This window comes from Crinia signifera, chromosome 6 (genome assembly GCF_055691185.1).
Source record: "Crinia signifera chromosome 6, ASM5569118v1, whole genome shotgun sequence".
Lineage (NCBI taxonomy): Eukaryota > Metazoa > Chordata > Amphibia > Anura > Myobatrachidae > Crinia > Crinia signifera.
In genome coordinates this window covers 241,071,986-241,085,425 of record NC_139222.1, presented here as the reverse complement: position 1 = coordinate 241,085,425, position 13,440 = coordinate 241,071,986, and the positions used below count along the sequence as shown (strand labels likewise).

At 42.9% G+C, this 13,440-nt stretch overlaps 1 protein-coding gene across 4 annotated transcripts in view; it reads right to left on the bottom strand.

Annotated features, from left to right (window-relative positions):
- Positions 1–13,440, bottom strand: part of PLEKHA1 (pleckstrin homology domain containing A1) — an 80,591-nt gene that overhangs the window by 32,703 nt on the left and 34,448 nt on the right. For 3 of the 4 annotated variants that reach the window (XM_083149194.1, XM_083149196.1, XM_083149195.1), the window contains exons 2-4: positions 8,376–8,536; positions 8,082–8,138; positions 7,937–7,982 (exon numbers count right to left, since the gene is read on the bottom strand). The exons of the other annotated variant lie outside the window; for it this stretch is intronic. In XM_083149194.1, the coding sequence (XP_083005320.1) occupies positions 7,937–7,982; positions 8,082–8,138; positions 8,376–8,516 (244 nt within the window). In that variant the 5' untranslated portion in view covers positions 8,517–8,536. The remainder of the gene's footprint in view (positions 1–7,936; positions 7,983–8,081; positions 8,139–8,375; positions 8,537–13,440) is intronic. 4 annotated transcript variants of the gene reach the window in all.

The window sequence follows — 13,440 nt, the reverse complement described above, 5'->3', positions numbered from 1 at the left end:
TGAAAGATTCAAATATGCTTCTCGAAAAACTGTTCTCTCTCTCTGGACTTCCTGAGAAATTATTATTGTGTACTATAGATGTAGTATCTTTGTACACCAGTATTCCCCAAACAGCAGGAATTGAGAGTGTACGAAGATTTATTTCCACACAAAGTGAGTACCAGGGCCCCCCCGTTCAGCTGTTTGTAGAATTGTTGGAGAAAACGCTTACCAGGAATTATTTCCTTTTTGACAACTCATTCTACAGACAGCTGCGGGGGTGCGCAATGGGATCTCACGTGGCTCCGTCTGTGGCGAACATTTTTATGTTCGATATTGAAAAAAATCTGTTCTTGGACAATGATGCTTTTTCACAACATACTCGCTTCTTCTACAGATATATAGACGACATCATTGTCCTATGGGATGGTGATGTCGCCAATTTCCACGCAGTCATGGCAGAAATTAATCAGATGCATTCCGATATTAAATTCACTTACCAGTGCAGTCATGAAAGCATTGACTATCTTGATGTTAACATCAGATGGCACGAAAATAAATTCTTTACTAAAATCTTTCATAAGCCCACTGACTGTAATGTGGCACTGCATGCCAGTAGCCACCACCCTGTCTCCCTCATTCAAGGTCTCCCGTACTCGCAGTTTCTTAGGGCGAGACGGATCACCAACCTAGACACTGAGGCGCTTAAGGAGGTGGAAAGTATGTCTGAGAAATTTATGTCAAGAGGATATTGTCCCAAGACTCTTGAGAAAGCCAAACAAAAAGTGTTTCAAAAACCTAGAGAAGAAATTAAACAAGTCCGCAAGAAAACTGAGGACATGTCCAAGACCATGATTTTTGTAAATGAATACAGTACCATGAGTAATACTGTCAAAAAAGTAGCCAAAAAATATTGGCCCTTAATTAATACGGACTCAGGCATACAATCTCTGAAGTCATCAAAACTCATGATAGGCCACAAAAGAGGGAAAAATCTCAAGAATTGGTTGGTGCACAACGATGTATCGGGTCGGTCTACAGCCCCAACCAATTTCTTGAGCAGGAAGCCTGGATGCTACCGTTGTACGGGATGTGCAACGTGTAGTCATCTAGACACTGGCCATTTCTTCACTCATCCGAGATCTGGCAAAAAATTCCCCATAAAGCATGTGTTGGGGTGCACCTCCCGCTTTGTGATCTATATGATCACTTGTCCCTGCAGTCTCATTTACGTGGGGAAGACCATCTGTATGTTTAGGGAAAGAGCAGGTCAGCACCGCTCCGCCATTAGATTAGCGTTGAGTGGCAAAGAAATAGACCAACCAGTGGCCCGACATTTTGTCGAGGCCAAACATTCACTGGCCACCCTAAAATACAGATTAATTGACCACGTACCCAAGTCCAAAAGAGGGGGAGACAGAGAGAAGATTTTATTACAATTAGAGACCTTCTGGATTCATAAACTGAACTCAGTGGCCCCGTGGGGTCTCAATGAGTCAATCTCCTTTGCCTGTTTCCAGTGATGCCCTTTTTTTTCCCCCCTCATCTTTTCAGGCACTTGATGCCATCAACAGTCAGGGAGATCATTATGCCATATAGGCTCTTTACCATAGGCTGCCTTGTTGTTCTATTTATTATGGTGACATGAGTGCACAGCATATATATTTTTTCTATACAGCCTGTACAGCCAATGCATATTTTGCCCTTTCTGTTGCTAGTATTTTTGTTTTTTCATTGTCTGCTATTTGTCATCTTTATATCTATTAGCCTGCATCTTCATAAGTCACTTGTGTCTTATATATGCCCAATTTTCTATTATATATGTCATTAACCATAGTCGTGTTTGGTTGACAGGGCTCTGTCACCCATTTCGGATCCTTCCACAGGATCATATGTGTTTTTAAACCATTTTTTGTAATTTTTTTGCGTATGGTGTCAGGTGTCGACACAGTGTCGACCATGTTTGTATGTCACTATTTTTTCACTTTATTCATCACTTTTTTTGTATAGTGCCTTTGTAATCCTCCAGCAAGGGACCTCAGGCTGCCTGCTTGCTATATTTTGGTGCATTGGTGTCAGTTCCTTTTGGCAGGCATTGAAGGGAGACTGTACATGTCCCCGAGCGCACAGTTGCGCACACATCAGTACAGGAGATTTTCTGACTGACGTAGGTTGCCGATGACACAATTGCAGAGGCTTGCACATGCGCAGTAGCACGCTCAGCCTAACGGAGTGAAATCTGTTTGACCACTCTGAGCGGCGGTATTACGTCATTCCGCACAGCGCGACAGCCTGATTGAACGCTGGGGGAGGAACAACGCACGCTATGGCACTTTTCCAGCATCACTTGTCTTTAAAACTTGGTGAGTAAGTTTGTATTGTTGTTCTTGAAAAAAATCTGCTTAAAGATTGAAACGTTGAACTGAACTGCCTGTGTCCAGGAGTTATTCTTCATTCTGAAATCCAGCGAGTGCCGCCCTAATTGTCTCTGTGTTTGTGGTGGTGAGAGTCTCCCTGCCAGGGAAGGCACCAGGGTCTGTTGGAATCGTTTTATGGTGGAGCTGCCGACTGCACGACAATTATATATATATATATATATATATATATATATATATATATATATATATATATATATATATATATATATATATATATATATAATATCATAGCAAAACCCCCGAAAAAAACAATATTAGAAATAGAATCTAAGTGAAAAATCAAAACTTGCAGTTCAGGACACTGAATTGTATACTGCTAGGGTAATCGTCTGATGATACACAGAATGGAATGTGTGGGAAGTACAAGTCGTCTTTGGACATCAGGAATTCAGGGGACAGGTTGAGATCTGCTCTTGAGGAAGGCATCCCGTTTGTTTGTATAGGCAGGACTGATAAATAGCAAGGAAGTCATGTGACCCGGAGGATCACTGTAATAACACGTTAGGGGGAGATACCGTTGCTTAAGTCCAATGCAATATCAATATTCCTAAAGTAAAACTTAAGCTGTATTACTACATAAAATACAATCACCCTATACTGGAATGTATAATGATATAAAAGGAGACAAGGTAAGTGAGCAAAATCATATAGCAAGGTACAGTACAAATGTACTCTGGGTTTTGTATCATACACCTAACATGAACTGCACTCCATGTGGCGGCTGGGTCACTAGAAGACGATGGCATTTCAGCTGTGAGGAAGAGGCGCTAGATAGCAAGGAAGCCAGCCAGGAAGAGAGGAAAATGAAGCACATCTATACAGGAAACGCCGACTCAAAATAGCTGATCTCAGGGGGGTCTGCTGGACTCAGTTCTGCATTCACACAAAACTACTGGAAGCAGCAGTAAGGCTGATTGAAGATTTTATATACAGCTATTTATTTTATACCTGGAGACAGTCATTTGTGTTTTGGATAAGTCTTTGATTTACCCTTAGTGTAATATTGACAAAGGAGGGAGCACAGTATTTTAAGCCATGTGAATGCAGAAATTCTCTATATCCGATACTTGAAAACGCTCTCCCTTAGGAACACCCCCCCATACATTAACGCGACCTATCAGAGCCTAGAGTCATATGCAATTTCTCTTGAACTCCCCGGGCGACAGGGTCACAAACAATACACAGGGGCAGATTTATTAAGCTAAAGTGTCTGGTTTTTTCACCGGCAGTCTGCCCCCCACAGGTCCTTTTGCAGAATATATCTCTGTGGCAGACATTGTGATCTCCGGCTCCAATCCGATGCGCGCAGACCGCGCATCGGATTGGAATCTGAGGTAACACACATACGATTTAACACTTTTCATGCAATTTCTCAGCAAGATGCGTCGGAATTGGATACGGTCATTGGGTCACCAGCAAGTAGGTGGACATGACTTACAGTCGACAGGGTCATTAGGTCGACATGGGCTTTTTACTGTTTTTTGAGCCGATATGTGCTGACAGGCAGAATTTCATGCCCTACCATCCACTAGGGCGAGGTGGGATAATACAATAGTGTGCCCAAAGCATGGTGGGCGTAGCGAGCCATGCGATGGGACGCTACGTTTTAGTGTTTATGTTTACTGTGTCATCATTTGTAGTGGGGGGGGGGGTGAAAAAAAACAACACAGATTTTTTCAATGTCGACCTTCTGTTGACCTAATCACCCTGTTAATACCATACATAATGATCCATACCTGTCGGAATCGAATGATAAGTGCCCAAATCGCACTAGTGTATGGGCACCTTTACAGGACATGAGAACCCTGCATGTCCTCAGTACAAGATGCGCTCAGTGTGCTGTGCCCTAGTTTCGGGTTAGCTTTTATTCACATCACTTTTTAGTGTGCTGCGCAATATGAGGAATGAAGTTTAACTGCGATATGAAACCTGTGTCATACAGGAACTTACAAATGTAAAGAAAACCCCCACAGTTTCATATTTTTAAACTACAAATCATTATACAGTTGCCATGTTTCCCTCAGATATCCTGGCGAAAGGCTATTTATAAATTATTATTAAAGAAGTTCTCTCTGTGGGTATAATGGCTGGGAGATCTGCTTTATTTGTGTCAGCAAAGAGATAAATAGACCTAAAAGGTGCCCACACCCTAGAACGATTTTTGGCCGATTTCCGATAAATCGTCTGATGTTTACCGAAAATCGGTCGATTTCGGTCCGATGCGCGCTCCCGTGGATCTTTTGCTACATCTTCTGATCTTAAGTGCTGCATGAAAGATCAGAAGATTTAACAAAAGATCCATAGGAACGCACACGGGAACTTAAGAAAAATCTTTGGTAAAGATGTGCGCTTGCCTGAAATCTTCTGTCCAGGACGGACAAAAGATTTGAAGGCTAATTTATGCGCACATCTTAAGATCGCAGATCTTTCTAGTGTGTGGGCACCTTAAGTGGTGAGTCAGAGACGCACGCTAAATCACATGTGCGTCCACAGTCCACCCACCACTGTAGTTGTACACAAGCCACCAGGTATACATGTAGTTATAAATCAGTCACTAAATTATGAATGATAATTTAGTGCATCGGACCATAATGGAGCGATGCATCTGGGTGTGCTCTATGGTTGGAAAATCTGAGAAGGCCTTATGGTAAAATGGACCTATTTTAGGAGTCCCTGTGGCCTTTCAGATGTCACTTTAACATTCAAATTGCAGGCATTCATGTCTAGGCCCCATACACTTATGTAGAAGATGCCCCTTGAACCGCGCCGGAGTTTCCCGGGCAACAGGATATATTACATGTGGTCCTTTTGCATGCGACATAATCGCATGTGATACCATACAACGCTGCCGGAGACTCTCCAATCCGACAGATCCTTTGTACAGCAGGTCCCATCTTCCACTCGGCCACTTTTCACCTAATTTCTTGGCTTGATCCGTCGGAATTGGGTGAAAAGTGGCCAAATCACACTAGTGAATGGCCAGCATAAAGGGTTGCACTGATCAATGTAAATGGTCCTGTAGAATCTACATTTGAACTAGAAGAGAACCTATGGCTATAAGACCCAGCAGCTAGAACATCACATCTACAGTACTTCGCCCAGCCATACTGTTACATATTGTTTGAACTCACCAGACCACAGGTGCATTTTAGGCAACAGCATAGCTACCATAGGTGCAGGGAGTGCAGATGCTATGGGGACCAGAGATGAAAGGGGCCCACCTTCCCCCTCACAGTTACAGGTGTTATATACACATTTCACCATTGGATGATACATATGGGCCCTTGCAAACTTTTGAACCGATACCTGCAATATATTTAGGTATGCCTCTGGTCACTGTAAAGTGGTATAACATGAACTGGAGGTTATTATAATGATACAGAATAGTGCATTATGGCCACTTTTTATGAGATTCCGATGCATTGCTGCGAAAGATCGCATGAAAAGTGACGTTTGTCATTTTCATTCAATTGCAATGTGAGGCTCGTTCCCATGCGCATCGAAGTCGCAGATCCTATGGGCTGCCATGAATATTTGTTGCAGCCCGTAGCCCCTGCTAAGATCGCATACGATACATTGTACGCAAAATAGCCGCATACAATGTATCATATGTGATCTTGCGGTCCAGCAGCTGCGGGTGAGTTGTCAGGGTATCGCAGGCGAGGTACCACAAGCGATAACTCACCCTAGTGGATGGGGGCCTTATTATGAAGTAGATGCATTTTAGTGTGACATAATATGAACTGGGATCACTATGTAATAATGTGAATTGGTTGCACATTTTGTGTACTGGCAGTCCTACAATGTGTTCTGTAGAAGCATCGAGACAGGGGCCTTTTCAAAATGTTGCTATTGGGCCCACAAAGTTATGGCTACATGCCTGATTTTAGGTCTAGGAAATAGAAGGTGGTGTGAGCAAGACAAGTCTGAGACAATAGTGATATTGGTGCAGATGGTCAACCTCGCATGTGTCTAATTAGCTAAGAACAAAAAATTTAGCACAGCACATTGGCCCTGTAGTCTATAGGTACACAAGTCGCAGTAGCAATGTAGATGTACTGAACATGGAATGGGCATTCAAGGGTAGTGGCTACACAGACACCAATGGAAGTGTCACATAACGGACTGCGACCGCAAATGCCTAACTACATCCTTTAGGGACCATACTCTGGCCGAGACGCTGCATCTGGCTTTATAGTTTCAATGGTAAAGCCGATGGTTGCCACTAAAGACGTACTAAGTGGGACTATTATGTCTGAAGACATACAAAGTGTGCGCCAGGTAAAAGTGTTTTTATTAGCAAAGTCACACACAGGACTACAGTCTTGCTAAAATACAATCAAGTGGTCAGCCCCTATGTTGAAATTTTCGCCTTTCAGGCACCGCACCCATAGCAACCAATCCCTTTCTGTCATTTTATAGACTGTGCTAGATAAATGATGGCTAGAAGCCATTTAGTTGCTGGGGACAACACCTCCAATTTCACTCTACAGTTTCATTCATACATCTCCCCTTTTCTAAGGGTTCACTGAACCCCTTCTGCGGTCAAATGCACAAAACCTGTATTTCAAAAGAAAGCTACGCAAATGAACACCAAGGAGAATTCTTACAGATATTCCAGAAAGGTAAGATATTGCAAGAGATTAGAAAAGGTTCCAGTGAACTCTTATGGATCAATTGTGGGGAAATGGAAGCCGAACATACCAATCAGGTGTTGCCTAGACTAGGCCGCACCACCCAATCTCAGCATCAGGGCAAAAATACAGACAAACTTGTGAGGGCAACAACCACTTTTGTGCAGCACGTAAGATCAGAAGATTCAGCTAAAGATCCACGGGAGCGCGCATCGGACAAATTTTATCGGAAATCGGCCAATCGGCCCAAAAATCGTTCTAGTGTGTGGGCACATTAACACTGAGCACAGTGATGGATTTACGCCGGCACTGCTTCAAAAATTGCAATCTAGAAGCAACAGCCAAGCAACATGTACAACCTACAGCAAAGTATTAGTAAGACTGGGCAAGCATCACTCCCAGACAGTCTGCAAACATGGGAGAAACTTCCCTTAACAGACATAAAGCGGTTATTGCATTAAAAGATTACTGTAACAAGTATATTTGCAGAGGTAGAATACGTCTGTATATTTCCATTTTTTGTTGAAAAAGAGTTTGCAAACATATGTAGAGTTTAAAAATGTACTTTAAACTACTGGATCATAATAAAAATACTGGCCTGCACAACCCCAGTGTCACTTGTAACAGACAAGCCTGATCTATTTTAGAGACCGAGTACTTTGCGAGCCCCTGTACTTGGTTTCACAAGCCTGGAACATCACGGAAGACAAATTTTACGAGTGGAGTTTGTCCAGTACCAAGGGGATCATTTTCTAAATGACTTATTTGGATCACTGGGCACATAAAAAGACAAAATAATAAAACAGTTTAAAAAACTTTCCTAAGATCTGCCCTATATGCAGTACAGAAAGCAAAATGAGCCATAATAATTGATGATTTACTCACCAAAACAAAATTCAGCTTTTGGTCTTATTTTGGTGGCATCGCTCACCTAAAGCACAAAAAAAAGGGGGGATTAGATGAGACCCACATCCATAAATTGGAGACGATCTGGGCTTTTTTATATGTTTATAATGAAGAAAACGCTTACCTTTGAAATATAGGTGAGCTTTAGACATCCCACAGAAGGGGAACCTGCTGGGAGGTTCTGCAGGAAAAAAAAAAAGAGAAAAGGGAATAAAAGAAAGTCAGGAAACAGTAAGAAAACAAACACATAAACCAAGGAATTTATTTACACACTGACTAATCCGCATGGACCATCTACAGTCTCACCACATTGGAACACAAGGCAGCAGTAGTCACTGTGTGAGAAATGATTAAACAGTCTGCCCCATAAACATTTCAGCAGCCTGTTATCACTGTAGAGGGCATGGCCCTGTCTCACCTGTGGATTGTCCATGTACCATAGCAGGGTATTCTGGCTAGTGTCCAAGATGAAATACCTCCGCAGGAACTTGCCACTGTTTTCATGCTCCTCGATGTCCAGGAAGCCACAAATGCGATTCTGACGATCCACGTAAGGCATGTCTGTGCTGGAACATTACCCTGGAGAAATGAGTCACTGCTCTAGTCACCACTGTGTGGGATTCATTACAGAAACCACTGCCTGGGTCAAATATCTCATTCCCACTCATTATACAGAAACCTCATTAGTTGTACATAGGATCAGGAGAGTTTATTATTCATTTACTTAACTTGTGATTAATGTTGCTGTGAGGGATCCTCAAAATATCAGCTAACAATGCCAGCATCACTCACAGAGACTGTTCTTTTGACAAATTCCCTTGGCACTCAAAGGGTTAACAAAGTGAAGAGCTGAATGGAGGGGGGGGGGGGGAGGGGCCTGTTTTTTTTTTTGTTTACTTTTCTTGCATATTCTAATTTAAAACAAGTGGCAACTACAAAAGAGAGGAAACAATAGAGTTTAATAGACTAAAGGGGTATTCAATTCCGGGTCACTACTGTCAATCCGTCCTGACAGCCGTGACCCTGGCCCATTTTAGTTTTGCTCAACAACATAACGCCAGACGAGATTCAATGCCCTGCCTGCTGATCGGTGAAAACGGGGCGTGTCCATGTAAACGGCCGTGGATTGTAGAGATTCGGCCGTGATCGCGACAATTCGTGGCCGTTATCGGTAAAACAGGCCAGGCAGCTTTTAAAGTCGGGCCCATTCTGTCGCTCTGCCTCTACAATGCTGTCGGAAAAGACTGCATTGAAAAGGCGCCTGCCGCTATTTCCACCATCAAAAATAGTGTTGGGGCTTGAATACCCCCCTAATTCTAGGGGGGTATTAGACAGTCCACAGGCAATCTTTACATATAGAAGAGAAAGAGGACATTGTAAATTAGCAAAATGGGGCATCACGGACGGTGTTATGGTTAGCATTACTGCCTCTCAGTGCTGAAGTCATGGGTTCGATACCCACCATGGCCCGAACTGTGCGGAGTTTGTATATTTTCCCCATGCTTGCATTAGTTTCCTCCGTGTACTCTGGTTTCCTCCCACAAACCAAAAATATACACACCCTCGCACATCTGATGCTATTACCAGCAGATGAGCGGCCGGGCCAGCAATGATGCATGAGTGCGCATCAGCGCTCATCGCTGCCCCATACACACTGGGTGGCTTTCAGCTCAAAGTCGCCCAGTGTGTATGGGCCTTTACGGTGCCCATACATCAGGCTGCACAATCCAGTGATCCGCGGCCATCGATGATCAGCGATCCATCAGAGGATCAGGGAAATTAAAACATGTTAAAAATATCCCGATTCTGTGATCCCCGCCAGGATTGGGGGTTAGGATTTTAAAACATACGACCATCAGGAAATTGGAGGATTGCCCCAAAACATTGCGACCATCAGGAAATTGGAGGATTGCCCCAAAAACATTGTAGATGTGTGGACACCTTAGTCTAATACAAGAAGAAAGATAAAAACAAAAGTAACTGGTACGTGTAAATAAGATACTGGTAGAGCTACTGTACACTGTATCCAAGGGCAACACAGTAACGGTTAGTATGGCACTACAGAAATGCTGAGCAGGCAGTGGCGATAGTAGGAGTAAGCAGGGAGTGTTATTGTAATGTGAATCATGTAACAGTAGTATAAGCATACATATAGTAGTTACATCCAAATGTAATACAGGTTGAGTATCCCCTATCCGAAATGCTCGGGACCACGAGCATTCCGGATAGGGGAATTTTCCGGTTTTTGGAATATATTTTTGTAGCCATACTTACCTGTCCCCTGATGGTGTCCGGTGGTCCCTCGGCGTCCGCGCAGTCCCCGGGCGTCCACAGCAGGCCTCCGGCATCTTCTCCTGGTCTCCAGCGGTCCCAGGAATGCATTGCGCGAGTGTGCACGCGCACCGGTGACGTCACCGGCGCGCGCGCACACTCGCGCAATGCATTCCTGGGACCGCTGGAGAAGATGCCGGAGGCCTGCTGTGGACGCCCGGGGACCTGGTAAGTATGAAAAGAGGGTTAGGGGGTTAAAAAATAAATAAAAAAAAATAAATTTCGAATGATTCCAAAAACCACGGTTTTTGGAATAATTCGGATAAGGGATGTCCGGATACCGGATACTTAACCTGTACAGTAGCTCTAAAAGCAATAACAAATTAATTGGAATGTTGCGGTAAACAGATTTGTTTATGAAATTATTTATCAAATGCAGTCAAAAATAGACACATGCTTAGTGCGCATTATATAAACTAGCAAAAAATACAATAAAAAAATTGAATATAGAAAAATAATCTAGTCTTCTGCTCTAAATTAAACTTAATGTTTATGGTGGCTGGCAGGGATTAGTCCTTAGATACAGTAGGTGAATGTCATTTTACATTATTCACAATACACTAAACCACCCCATCGCTTAAAGTATTTTCACTTTCTGCTCTGACCATTACCTGCACAGCATAAATATATACCCATATGCCACGGGGCTCTCTTCCCAACACACTAAAACCACCCTTCTTACCACTAAGAAATAACGTAGCACAGCTCCGTCCCAAAGCTCTCACACAGTGGCTTTACCCACATAACAAAGGTGTACGAAATACACAAGGAAGTCAGACAAATGTTACAGGAAAGTCGTAAGACCGCATGCATTAAAGGCCAAAAAATTGTTTAAAAAATATATATAATCTTTTGAGGAAGCTAAATAAATATGGTCCTAACAAATTATATTCATAAATAGGAAAGAAAAAAAAAAAATCACCTTGGTTTATAATCTACCATTGTGTATTTGGGATGTTCAAAAAAAATGTAATATATATATATATATATATATATATATATATATATATATATATATATATAACACTTATATTCACACTCCCCACATATACAAATAGTCTGGAGAATCTCTCCTCATGAAAAATGGTACATAACCTTAAGACAAAAAGGAGTCTCACAGGAGTGAGGAAAACATGCAATGCCACCGTTTCTCAGGTACAAAATATGCCAATACATCTATTACAAACAAATCCTGGCTCAAATACCATTTAGTGACTACAGAACACAGATATCACATGTGTGGCATTTGCTTATACCCATTTCACAGCATGGCAAGTACCCTGAAAAAAATCCAGGCTGTGTTTCTTTGTTAACAGTCCATCCCAGATTGTGTCACCGAGGGTCTGGTGTCCTTGGACGACCCATTCACACTGGCACACAATCTGGGTTTTAAATGGTCCCTGTCTCTGAATGAAAGGGGTATATAAGTGACTGTGTTGGTACGCTGCCCACCATCCACATGTCTTTGGACAAACTGTAGCTGGGCTTTGATGGGAGGTTGTTTCAATAATGGCTTTGTTCTTGCCACCTCCCATACGGCCCTGATTTATGAAGTGTAAATGCTAGTTTTGTTCCATTCACAGCTACTCCTAGCTCTGCAATTCCTTTGATGTTGCCATTGTTCTCTCTAGACTGCTCTTCTCACTCGGACTTGTTTTGGAAGATTAACAGTTCCATATTTTCTGCACTTTTTTATTTTTTTTATAATCGACTAAACTGTGCTTTGGGGTATAGCCAATGCCTTGGAAATATTCATATACCCTTTCCCGATAGGTGCTGCTCATTGGCAATGCCCCAGATCAATTTGGAATATTTTTTGTCTTTATTTTTAAGCGTTTTCTAGAGACAATGATGTGACACACAAGTGGGAGTCCCATAAACTATTTATGTGAAGAAAGCTGGTTGTTTTCTTCTCATCCTCGGTCCTCAGGACCCCCCCCCAACAGTTCACGTATTCCAGGTCACCCCTGCAGGTACACAGGTGCACTCATTCACATTTAAAAAGATCCACAGCTGGGGCTAATTACTTCACTTGTGATTCTGTGTGGAGATCTGGAAAACGTGAACTGCTGGGAGGTCCTGAGGACCAAGGTTGAGAACCTCGGTCCTCAGGAATGAATGATAATGTCATCACTTCAGATTAAATTGACTAAAGCTTCCAAAAATGAAAAAAAAAAAAGTGGTGATGGTGCCCAAAGCAACCAGATTGTGTATATTATTTTCTAGGATGCAATAGAGAAATGGTAGACACTATCCAATTGATTGCTATGGGCAACAACCCCTCTTCATGTCTAGAAACTTTAGTAAAGTTTACCCCTTAGGCAGGTATTCAATGCTTTCACAGGGGGAGGCAGGGAATCCTGTGTAGGATTCTCTGCACATTCCCCCCAATTCTCCCTGTAGGGAGATTCGCTGGGCAGCATCCTGTCCGCCCTATTCAACTCGCCAGGGGCTCTCTGCCCCTGGCGGCAAATTTTAACCCCCCCCCCCCCCCCGGGGAATGCCGCCGGGGAGCTGGAGGACGGCTGCAGGCAGGGAGATGGAAGCCTCCCTGCCTGTGCCGGACATTGTGGGGGTGAAGGAGGGCTGGGGGGAGAGCCCCCCAGAGCTGCCAGGGGGCTGTGTTAGGGAGCCACTACACACTGGTCCCGATCGTGCATGTGTAATGATCGGGACGAGTGTGCAGTGAATATATGAATATTAATGAGCGGCTCCCGGCTCGGCCCCCTGCTGGTGAATGTGTAAAAAATATATATATTATTTAAAAAAAAAAAATAATAATAATTTAAATATATTCATGTTCTGCAAGCACATGAATAAAAATGGCATGCTCCTTCACAGAAAAAAAAATCTGATTTTTTTTGACACCAAAATAAAAATAAAAAACGCTTTATTTTCACATTCCAGTTCTCCAGAAAAAGATGACGAATGTAAAATGGAGAATCCTGGGAAAATCACTGGAGAAAGCAGTTCTCCACTTCAGCACTGAATACACTCTCGGCGAATTCCACTAAAAACCCCATTGAAAACCACTGGCGAATCGCGGAGAATCACAAACAGAGAATCGCCAGACATTCGCTCTTCATTTGCAGAGAATTGTGTCCATTGAATAGGGCCGTATTGTTTTTCCTGTGAGAAAATTCCCTGAAAAC